The sequence below is a fragment of the Rhodnius prolixus genome, unplaced genomic scaffold, assembly GCF_049639745.1.
Source record: "Rhodnius prolixus isolate KJV_2025 unplaced genomic scaffold, Rpr scaffold_6, whole genome shotgun sequence".
Classification (NCBI taxonomy): Eukaryota; Metazoa; Arthropoda; class Insecta; order Hemiptera; family Reduviidae; genus Rhodnius; species Rhodnius prolixus.
In genome coordinates, this window is record NW_027411634.1 from 12,319,778 (window position 1) to 12,332,507 (window position 12,730).

At 32.4% G+C, this 12,730-nt stretch overlaps 1 protein-coding gene across 5 annotated transcripts in view; it reads right to left on the reverse strand.

Annotated features, from left to right (window-relative positions):
* Positions 1 to 12,730, reverse strand: part of LOC141460024 (atrial natriuretic peptide receptor 1) — a 716,933-nt gene that overhangs the window by 52,690 nt on the left and 651,513 nt on the right. For all 5 annotated transcript variants that reach the window (XM_074139630.1, XM_074139629.1, XM_074139631.1 and 2 more), the window contains one exon: positions 922 to 1,093. In XM_074139630.1, coding sequence (XP_073995731.1) covers positions 922 to 1,093 — 172 coding nt within the window. The remainder of the gene's footprint in view (positions 1 to 921; positions 1,094 to 12,730) is intronic.

Sequence of the window (12,730 nt, forward strand, 5' to 3'; positions counted from 1 at the left end):
CTCTGTCAGCTTATTTACTTTACAAAACTACTCAAAATTTCATTCAGTAATTTACAAGAGCACTCTACTCCAAGAAATTTCAACTCAAACTAACTACCATCTTTACTAAAACTCTAAAGCAAAACTCTTTAAGGATCGTTAAATACTTCAAGTTGGATATTAATACTGATTTTGTAATTTATATTGGTACTTCAGATGTGAATGTAGCTCAACTTGAAATGAAAATAATTTGATACTGATTTGTAGTAGTAGTTATATAAATAGAACATGCTAATATAGCAGCAGAGAAGGTTATAAGTACAGTTAAGAACTAAACAAGAAGGTGGTTGAGTGAAGTTTTAGAATCGATATTACCGTATGTGAACGATAATTTTGCGCAGCTTTGCCGACAATGGTTTTGAAACGGCCATAATATTCCTGTAGGAAAAACAGGTATCTGATAAGTATAGAGAGTGCGGTAGTACTGCTAGCAGTGTCTAGGTAACTGCACGCCGGAAAATTATATTTTCTTGTTATCTTTTGTGATGCAGGTAAGAATAATATTTTACATCAGGCATCTAATACACAAGTTAATATCGCATCGTGCTATCTATTATATTTTTTTCAAACATGTTTTCACTTACGCAGTCAAAGTTTCTTGAACTTGGAAAGTTAACTAAATGGTGAGTTATTAACAATATGTAATACATTAATGGCGAATATAACATTATCGTGTACTCATCTATCCTAGGGCAATTTTAAATATTACGCACCCAAACTTTAATATTAGCATTAAAAATGTAAAATATCTTCATTATATTCAGCAAATTGGTTTCCCAGCCACATAGACGTTGACATTCTTTTAATATTTAAGTTGAATTACTATTGAATAATGATTGCAAATATAATATAATAATGGTAAATTCTTAAATGATAACTAACTTGTTTAATTTTCTGATGGTCGCTTTTAAGGTATTAAAATCAGGTCTGTCTGCAGGATCTTCAGCCCAACAACGTTTCATTAATGCTGATACCTCTTCATCACAACAGAGCTCGGCCGTAGAAGGACGTAAACATTTGGCACCGCTGCAGTTTTTCACACTTTCGACTATTTCTGTAAACAAAATAAAATAAGAGATGTTACAGCAAATGTATTTAAAAATTTAGCAAATAACATTGTGAAGTTCACTACCAAAATTTCAATTTGGCAAGGTGCAAGAGTTATAAAGATCTGTCTTTACTCAATGTCAGAATTTTGACAATCAGTTTAAGTTTGAAGGGGCACATTATGCTACCACATTAGTTCTGGAAATCAAAAACAAAAACAAAAAAAAAAAAAATAAGAAAATTTCAAAAGATGTAGAACTTTAAAACTGGTCTTCAAAGTCAAATCTATTGCAGCGTAGGATCTATTGCATTTCCTTCATTAACACAATTTCTATTCAAAGTGGAATAGTGATGATTTATTGAAAAAAATATAGGAGTAGGTACATTTGAGGAGTTACTTATTGTGTAAATGTAGGAGGTACCAGAGTGCTGAATTTGTTATGAAGCTTTGGGTATTTCAGAAGACAAGATCTTTGAAGAAATAGTTATTTATTTAACAAGTGTGGAAAATACTTTACACTAGAGTTAAATATTATATTTTTTCTGCAACCATTTATTAACTAATAAAATTAAAAATTTCATTTTTACAGTCTACAAAAAGTAATTTATTTATTATAAACATTTATTATTATATTACAATTATTTACATTACTTACGTATTTACATTACTTATTACATTTTCTGCTGTTTCTTTTATTGATGGAGGAGTGTTTTCTAAACAGGCATCACTAGAATCCATTTTAAATTTCTATAAGGTAACACTATAACCTTTTTAACTGTTATAATTAAAAATATCTAATTATTTATTAAAGTATTATTTTTATTTCTATATTCCTTTCAATTTTTATTTTATTTTTTAATATTCGTTTTTTAATTATTTAAATAAGATAAATTTAAATAAGCTTATTAGAGTTTTACAGAAAATATTTATGTTAATAACAAAACTTCTTATATCAAGGAAGCACAATAAAGTTTTTCCACTCACTTGTGCGGAAAGTGACACTAATGGGAATTTCCCCCCACTAGTGTGGGAAGTTGGGCATTACACAGCTGATTTTAATTGAGTAATGAGAACTTCCCTACATGGTTGCAGAAAAATACTAATACGGCATAAATTTTGTATTCATACAAAACATGTTTGGGTAGAGATTAGCCTCTAGTTTACATACACTGGATTCCAATGCGGAGATCCAGGGTTCGAATCCAGCTGCTGGCTCTTAGATTTTTTCTTTCTAGGAGCTTCTTAAATTTAAAAAAGAAATAAAATTATTATTTACTGTGCATACTATTTTTAGGATGGGTTGAAATTGAGATCACTTCGGATGCTATGTATATATACAGGGTGACCAGAGTTATATGCTCCACCCACTTTTTTTTTAAACGGCGGGAAATTTCAGTGATTGACCCATTTTTTTAAACCCCTGTATCTCGAGATACAGCATCCAACTTTTGTTTTTCAAATGGAACGTTATAATTTTTTTTTGCATATTTTTATAGTGTTTGAGCTCCTAAAAAAAACAAAAAAAATTTTTTGAAATCGGTTAGGTTTTTCAAAAGTTATGGTAATTTAAAATATGAAAAACAAATTTCAGTTTACTGTCAAAATTACGTTATTTTTCTTAATGAATCTGTTCAAAATGGGCACAATCAACGGATAGGCAAGCCCAAACTCTGGACTCCCACGCTTTGCTTGTAGCAGCACTTATGGAGGCGAAGTCAAGATCTAGGCAGGCTAGAGTTATTCGACGTTTCAGATCATCGACTGAAGCCACGGGATTAAGGATACTGTATACTCAGATCTCAGTATGCTTATTTTTTTTCGAAAAATGAGTTTAAAAAAGCACTCACACAAAACAAATATGGTGAAGGGACCGGTAATTTAGAGCTTAAGAAAAAATTCGAGTTTCGTTTAGAATATCTTCCGTTATTTTGGCTCCAGGTGTTGGTTGGTACAATTGTGCCGCTCCATTAGATTGTATTATGTACATATGCAGTAAATTCGATTTTTATGTCAACCAAAAATTATTACTTTTTTTTAAGTATTTCAATGTCCCGGTGATTGACATACCGAATTTTCGGTGGTACCAGTGTTTGACATGGGGTGGGACCAGTGATTGACAACAAGTATATTCCTGAAACGACCAAAAAAATTCAAAATACCTAAATCACTGTTCCACTTAGATTTTTAACAAAAAAAATCAGCCTTATTCATAATTAATAACAATCGGTTTTTAAGTTGGCCTACATAAATAATGTAATATTTTTAAACATTACGCTTTTTCATGCAATTATTGACGATCAACCCTTATACAACTATCCTACAGGAGAGTTTTAATTTCGTTCAAACCTTCTAGGGCATCTGCATCATTCAATTACTGATTATACAAAACGTTCAAACTAGTATTGGTTACTTTGACTCAAGAAACAGTTCGCTTATCCTTCTTGCAATGATAGGATGGCGGTTCCGGAATGCTTTCTACCAAGATCTACCTGGTAGGTTCTTATTGAAAGGGTTCGGTATGTCTAGTTTTATAATAAGTTGCCACACACTCATCAGTGGCTTTTAGTGATGGGAATCCCAGTTCTGGCAACGGACGTGAACAACAAAACTAAAAAAAAAATCCTCTTCCGCAGAGGAGAGTACTGTACTTGGCTCCATTCGTCTGCTGACTGTAGATTTACCTTCCACTTTGTACAGTAGGGTAACTCGAGCGACTGGGTGCTACTTTTAGCAGCTTTACTAATTGATGTTCCTTGACCTACAACTATCTCCCGCAGTTAACAACACATTATTAGCATGAAATTTTGTTCCCTTATATACTACACTTTACTGAGTTATAAGTTATATGCTATAGTTTTCTTGAGTACAGATCTATTAGTTCAGAAGATATTGAGAGTTGAAATTTTTTTGGGTCATGGTTTTGGTGTGAAATTAGGCACTTATAGTTCCCAAAGAAAACAACAGATTATTCGTATGAAATTTTGTGCTCTTACACACTCTGTTTTACTGAGTAGTATGCTATAGTTTTCTTGAGTACAGATCTATTAGTTCAGAAGATATTGAGAGTTGAAATTTTTTTGGGTCATGGTTTTGGTGTGAAATTAGGCACTTATAGTTCCCAAAGAAAACAACAGATTATTCGTATGAAATTTTGTGCTCTTACACACTCTGTTTTACTGAGTAGTATGCTATAGTTTTCTTGAGTACAGATCTATTAGTTCAGAAGATATTGAGAGTTGAAATTTTTTTGGGTCATGGTTTTGGTGTGAAATTAGGCACTTATAGTTCCCAAAGAAAACAACAGATTATTCGTATGAAATTTTGTGCTCTTACACACTCTGTTTTACTGAGTAGTATGCTATAGTTTTCTTGAGTACAGATCTATTAGTTCAGAAGATATTGAGAGTTGAAATTTTTTTGGGTCATGGTTTTTGTGTGAAATTGGGCCCTTATAGTTCCCAAAGAAAACAACAGATTATTCGTATGAAATTTTGTGCTCTTACACACTCTGTTTTACTGAGTAGTATGCTATAGTTTTCTTGAGTACAGATCTATTAGTTCAGAAGATATTGAGAGTTGAAATTTTTTTGGGTCATGGTTTTGGTGTGAAATTAGACACTTATAGTTCCCAAAGAAAACAACAGATTATTCGTATGAAATTTTGTGCTCTTACACACTCTGTTTTACTGAGTAGTATGCTATAGTTTTCTTGAGTACAGATCTATTAGTTCAGAAGATATTGAGAGTTGAAATTTTTTTGGGTCATGGTTTTGGTGTGAAATTAGGCACTTATAGTTCCCAAAGAAAACAACAGATTATTCGTATGAAATTTTGTGCTCTTACACACTCTGTTTTACTGAGTAGTATGCTATAGTTTTCTTGAGTACAGATCTATTAGTTCAGAAGATATTGAGAGTTGAAATTTTTTCGGGTCATGGTTTTGGTGTGAAATTACGCACTTATAGTTCCCAAAGAAAACAACAGATTATTCGTATGAAATTTTGTGCTCTTACACACTCTGTTTTACTGAGTAGTATGCTATAGTTTTCTTGAGTACAGATCTATTAGTTCAGAAGATATTGAGAGTTGAAATTTTTTTGGGTCATGGTTTTGGTGTGAAATTAGACACTTATAGTTCCCAAAGAAAACAACAGATTATTCGTATGAAATTTTGTGCTCTTACACACTCTGTTTTACTGAGTAGTATGCTATAGTTTTCTTGAGTACAGATCTATTAGTTCAGAAGATATTGAGAGTTGAAATTTTTTTGGGTCATGGTTTTGGTGTGAAATTAGGCACTTATAGTTCCCAAAGAAAACAACAGATTATTCGTATGAAATTTTGTGCTCTTACACACTCTATTTTACTGAGTAGTATGCTATAGTTTTCTTGAGTACAGATCTATTAGTTCAGAAGATATTGAGAGTTGAAATTTTTTTGGGTCATGGTTTTGGTGTGAAATTACGCACTTATAGTTCCCAAAGAAAACAACAGATTATTCGTATGAAATTTTGTGCTCTTACACACTCTGTTTTACTGAGTAGTATGCTATAGTTTTCTTGAGTACAGATCTATTAGTTCAGAAGATATTGAGAGTTGAAATTTTTTTGGGTCATGGTTTTTGTGTGAAATTGGGCCCTTATAGTTCCCAAAGAAAACAACAGATTATTCGTATGAAATTTTGTGCTCTTACGCACTCTGTTTTACTGAGTAGTATGCTATAGTTTTCTTGAGTACAGATCTATTAGTTCAGAAGATATTGAGAGTTGAAATTTTTTTGGGTCATGGTTTTGGTGTGAAATTAGGCACTTATAGTTCCCAAAGAAAACAACAGATTATTCGTATGAAATTTTGTGCTCTTACACACTCTGTTTTACTGAGTAGTATGCTATAGTTTTCATGAGTACAGATCTATTAGTTCAGAAGATATTGAGAGTTGAAATTTTTTTGGGTCATGGTTTTGGTGTGAAATTGGGCCCTTATAGTTCCCAAAGAAAGCAACAGATTATTCGTATGAAATTTTGTGCTCTTACACACTCTGTTTTACTGAGTAGTATGCTATAGTTTTCTTGAGTACAGATCTATTAGTTCAGAAGATATTGAGAGTTGAAATTTTTTTGGGTCATGGTTTTGGTGTGAAATTGGGCCCTTATAGTTCCCAAAAAAAACAACAGATTATTCGTATGAAATTTTGTGCTCTTACACACTCTGTTTTACTGAGTAGTATGCTATAGTTTTCTTGAGTACAGATCTATTAGTTCAGAAGATATTGAGAGTTGAAATTTTTTTGGGTCATGGTTTTGGTGTGAAATTAGGCACTTATAGTTCCCAAAGAAAACAACAGATTATTCGTATGAAATTTTGTGCTCTTACACACTCTGTTTTACTGAGTAGTATGCTATAGTTTTCTTGAGTACAGATCTATTAGTTCAGAAGATATTGAGAGTTGAAATTTTTTTGGGTCATGGTTTTGGTGTGAAATTAGGCACTTATAGTTCCCAAAGAAATCAACAGATTATTCGTATGAAATTTTGTGCTCTTACACACTCTGTTTTACTGAGTAGTATGCTATAGTTTTCTTGAGTACAGATCTATTAGTTCAGAAGATACTGAGAGTTGAAATTTTTTTGGGTCATGGTTTTGGTGTGAAATTAGGCACTTATAGTTCCCAAAGAAAACAACAGATTATTCGTATGAAATTTTGTGCTCTTACACACTCTGTTTTACTGAGTAGTATGCTATAGTTTTCTTGAGTACAGATCTATTAGTTCAGAAGATATTGAGAGTTGAAATTTTTTTGGGTCATGGTTTTGGTGTGAAATTAGGCACTTATAGTTCCCAAAGAAAACAACAGATTATTCGTATGAAATTTTGTGCTCGTGCACACTCTGTTTTACTGAGTAGTATGCTATAGTTTTCTTGAGTACAGATCTATTAGTTCAGAAGATATTGAGAGTTGAAATTTTTTTGGGTCATGGTTTTGGTGTGAAATTAGGCACTTATAGTTCCCAAAGAAAACAACAGATTATTCGTATGAAATTTTGTGCTCTTACACACTCTGTTTTACTGAGTAGAATGCTATAGTTTTCTTGAGTACAGATCTATTAGTTCAGAAGATATTGAGAGTTGAAATTTTTTTGGGTCATGGTTTTGGTGTGAAATTAGGCACTTATAGTTCCCAAAGAAAACAACAGATTATTCGTATGAAATTATGTGCTCTTACACACTCTGTTTTACTGAGTAGTATGCTATAGTTTTCTTGAGTACAGATCTATTAGTTCAGAAGATATTGAGAGTTGAAATTTTTTTGGGTCATGGTTTTGGTGTGAAATTAGGCACTTATAGTTCCCAAAGAAAACAACAGATTATTCGTATGAAATTTTGTGCTCTTACACACTCTGTTTTACTGAGTAGTATGCTATAGTTTTCTTGAGTACAGATCTATTAGTTCAGAAGATATTGAGAGTTGAAATTTTTTTGGGTCATGGTTTTTGTGTGAAATTGGGCCCTTATAGTTCCCAAAGAAAACAACAGATTATTCGTATGAAATTTTGTGCTCTTACACACTCTGTTTTACTGAGTAGTATGCTATAGTTTTCTTGAGTACAGATCTATTAGTTCAGAAGATATTGAGAGTTGAAATTTTTTTGGGTCATGGTTTTGGTGTGAAATTAGACACTTATAGTTCCCAAAGAAAACAACAGATTATTCGTATGAAATTTTGTGCTCTTACACACTCTGTTTTACTGAGTAGTATGCTATAGTTTTCTTGAGTACAGATCTATTAGTTCAGAAGATATTGAGAGTTGAAATTTTTTTGGGTCATGGTTTTGGTGTGAAATTAGGCACTTATAGTTCCCAAAGAAAACAACAGATTATTCGTATGAAATTTTGTGCTCTTACACACTCTGTTTTACTGAGTAGTATGCTATAGTTTTCTTGAGTACAGATCTATTAGTTCAGAAGATATTGAGAGTTGAAATTTTTTTGGGTCATGGTTTTGGTGTGAAATTACGCACTTATAGTTCCCAAAGAAAACAACAGATTATTCGTATGAAATTTTGTGCTCTTACACACTCTGTTTTACTGAGTAGTATGCTATAGTTTTCTTGAGTACAGATCTATTAGTTCAGAAGATATTGAGAGTTGAAATTTTTTTGGGTCATGGTTTTTGTGTGAAATTGGGCCCTTATAGTTCCCAAAGAAAACAACAGATTATTCGTATGAAATTTTGTGCTCTTACACACTCTGTTTTACTGAGTAGTATGCTATAGTTTTCTTGAGTACAGATCTATTAGTTCAGAAGATATTGAGAGTTGAAATTTTTTTGGGTCATGGTTTTGGTGTGAAATTAGGCACTTATAGTTCCCAAAGAAAACAACAGATTATTCGTATGAAATTTTGTGCTCTTACACACTCTGTTTTACTGAGTAGTATGGTATAGTTTTCTTGAGTACAGATCTATTAGTTCAGAAGATATTGAGAGTTAAAATTTTTTTGGGTCATGGTTTTGGTGTGAAATTGGGCCCTTATAGTTCCCAAAGAAAACAACAGATTATTCGTATGAAATTTTGTGCTCTTACGCACTCTGTTTTACTGAGTAGTATGCTATAGTTTTCTTGAGTACAGATCTATTAGTTCAGAAGATATTGAGAGTTGAAATTTTTTTGGGTCATGGTTTTGGTGTGAAATTAGGCACTTATAGTTCCCAAAGAAAACAACAGATTATTCGTATGAAATTTTGTGCTCTTACACACTCTGTTTTACTGAGTAGTATGCTATAGTTTTCTTGAGTACAGATCTATTAGTTCAGAAGATATTGAGAGTTGAAATTTTTTTGGGTCATGGTTTTGGTGTGAAATTGGGCCCTTATAGTTCCCAAAGAAAGCAACAGATTATTCGTATGAAATTTTGTGCTCTTACACACTCTGTTTTACTGAGTAGTATGCTATAGTTTTCTTGAGTACAGATCTATTAGTTCAGAAGATATTGAGAGTTGAAATTTTTTTGGGTCATGGTTTTGGTGTGAAATTGGGCCCTTATAGTTCCCAAAAAAAACAACAGATTATTCGTATGAAATTTTGTGCTCGTACACACTCTGTTTTACTGAGTAGTATGCTATAGTTTTCTTGAGTACAGATCTATTAGTTCAGAAGATATTGAGAGTTGAAATTTTTTTGGGTCATGGTTTTGGTGTGAAATTAGGCACTTATAGTTCCCAAAGAAAACCACAGATTATTCGTATGAAATTTTGTGCTCTTACACACTCTGTTTTACTGAGTAGTATGCTATAGTTTTCTTGAGTACAGATCTATTAGTTCAGAAGATATTGAGAGTTGAAATTTTTTTGGGTCATGGTTTTGGTGTGAAATTAGGCACTTATAGTTCCCAAAGAAAACAACAGATTATTCGTATGAAATTTTGTGCTCTTACACACTCTGTTTTACTGAGTAGTATGCTATAGTTTTCTTGAGTACAGATCTATTAGTTCAGAAGATATTGAGAGTTGAAATTTTTTTGAGTCATGGTTTTGGTGTGAAATTAGGCACTTATAGTTCCCAAAGAAAACAACAGATTATTCGTATGAAATTTTGTGCTCTTACACACTCTGTTTTACTGAGTAGTATGCTATAGTTTTCTTGAGTACAGATCTATTAGTTCAGAAGATATTGAGAGTTGAAATTTTTTTGGGTCATGGTTTTGGTGTGAAATTAGGCACTTATAGTTCCCAAAGAAAACAACAGATTATTCGTATGAAATTTTGTGCTCGTGCACACTCTGTTTTACTGAGTAGTATGCTATAGTTTTCTTGAGTACAGATCTATTAGTTCAGAAGATATTGAGAGTTGAAATTTTTTTGGGTCATGGTTTTGGTGTGAAATTAGGCACTTATAGTTCCCAAAGAAAACAACAGATTATTCGTATGAAATTTTGTGCTCTTACACACTCTGTTTTACTGAGTAGAATGCTATAGTTTTCTTGAGTACAGATCTATTAGTTCAGAAGATATTGAGAGTTGAAATTTTTTTGGGTCATGGTTTTGGTGTGAAATTAGGCACTTATAGTTCCCAAAGAAAACAACAGATTATTCGTATGAAATTATGTGCTCTTACACACTCTGTTTTACTGAGTAGTATGCTATAGTTTTCTTGAGTACAGATCTATTAGTTCAGAAGATATTGAGAGTTGAAATTTTTTTGGGTCATGGTTTTGGTGTGAAATTAGGCACTTTTAGTTCCCAAAAAAAACAACAGATTATTCGTATGAAATTTTGTGCTCTTACACACTCTGTTTTACTGAGTAGTATGCTATAGTTTTCTTGAGTACAGATCTATTAGTTCAGAAGATATTGAGAGTTGAAATTTTTTTGGGTCATGGTTTTTGTGTGAAATTGGGCCCTTATAGTTCCCAAAGAAAACAACAGATTATTCGTATGAAATTTTGTGCTCTTACACACTCTGTTTTACTGAGTAGTATGCTATAGTTTTCTTGAGTACAGATCTATTAGTTCAGAAGATATTGAGAGTTGAAATTTTTTTGGGTCATGGTTTTGGTGTGAAATTAGGCACTTATAGTTCCCAAAGAAAACAACAGATTATTCGTATGAAATTTTGTGCTCTTACACACTCTGTTTTACTGAGTAGTATGCTATAGTTTTCTTGAGTACAGATCTATTAGTTCAGAAGATATTGAGAGTTGAAATTTTTTTGGGTCATGGTTTTGGTGTGAAATTAGACACTTATAGTTCCCAAAGAAAACAACAGATTATTCGTATGAAATTTTGTGCTCTTACACACTCTGTTTTACTTAGTAGTATGCTATAGTTTTCTTGAGTACAGATCTATTAGTTCAGAAGATATTGAGAGTTGAAATTTTTTTGGGTCATGGTTTTGGTGTGAAATTAGGCACTTATAGTTCCCAAAGAAAACAACAGATTATTCGTATGAAATTTTGTGCTCTTACACACTCTGTTTTACTGAGTAGTATGCTATAGTTTTCTTGAGTACAGATCTATTAGTTCAGAAGATATTGAGAGTTGAAATTTTTTTGGGTCATGGTTTTGGTGTGAAATTGGGCCCTTATAGTTCCCAAAGAAAACAACAGATTATTCGTATGAAATTTTGTGCTCTTACACACTCTGTTTTACTGAGCAGTATGCTATAGTTTTCTTGAGTACAGATCTATTAGTTCAGAAGATATTGAGAGTTGAAATTTTTTTGGGTCATGGTTTTGGTGTGAAATTGGGCCCTTATAGTTCCCAAAGAAAACAACAGATTATTCGTATGAAATTTTGTGCTCTTACACACTCTGTTTTACTGAGTAGTATGCTATAGTTTTTTTGAGTACAGATCTATTAGTTAAGAAGATATTGAGAGTTGAAATTTTTTTGGGTCATGGTTTTGGTGTGAAATTAGGCACTTATAGTTCCCAAAGAAAACAACAGATTATTCGTATGAAATTTTGTGCTCTTACACACTCTGTTTTACTGAGTAGTATGCTATAGTTTTCTTGAGTACAGATCTATTAGTTCAGAAGATATTGAGAGTTGAAATTTTTTTGGGTCATGGTTTTGGTGTGAAATTGGGCCCTTATAGTTCCCAAAGAAAACAACAGATTATTCGTATGAAATTTTGTGCTCGAGCACACTCTGTTTTACTTAGTAGTATGCTATAGTTTTCTTGAGTACAGATCTATTAGTTCAGAAGATATTGAGAGTTGAAATTTTTTTGGGTCATGGTTTTGGTGTGAAATTAGACACTTATAGTTCCCAAAGAAAACAACAGATTATTCGTATGAAATTTTGTGCTCTTACACACTCTGTTTTACTTAGTAGTATGCTATAGTTTTCTTGAGTACAGATCTATTAGTTCAGAAGATATTGAGAGTTGAAATTTTTTTGGGTCATGGTTTTGGTGTGAAATTAGGCACTTATAGTTCCCAAAGAAAACAACAGATTATTCGTATGAAATTTTGTGCTCTTACACACTCTGTTTTACTGAGTAGTATGCTATAGTTTTCTTGAGTACAGATCTATTAGTTCAGAAGATATTGAGAGTTGAAATTTTTTTGGGTCATGGTTTTGGTGTGAAATTAGGCACTTATAGTTCCCAAAGAAAACAACAGATTATTCGTATGAAATTTTGTGCTCTTACACACTCTGTTTTACTGAGTAGTATGCTATAGTTTTCTTGAGTACAGATCTATTAGTTCAGAAGATATTGAGAGTTGAAATTTTTTTGGGTCATGGTTTTGGTGTGAAATTGGGCCCTTATAGTTCCCAAAGAAAACAACAGATTATTCGTATGAAATTTTGTGCTCGTGCACACTCTGTTTTACTGAGTAGTATGCTATAGTTTTCTTGAGTACAGATCTATTAGTTCAGAAGATATTGAGAGTTGAATTTTTTTTGGGTCATGGTTTTGGTGTGAAATTAGGCACTTATAGTTCCCAAAGAAAACATCAGATTATTCGTATGAAATTTTGTGCTCTTACACACTCTGTTTTACTGAGTAGTATGCTATAGTTTTCTTGAGTACAGATCTATTAGTTCAGAAGATATTGAGAGTTGAAATTTTTTTGGGTCATGGTTTTGGTGTGAAATTGGGCCCTTATAGTTCCCAAAGAAAGCAACAGATTATTCGT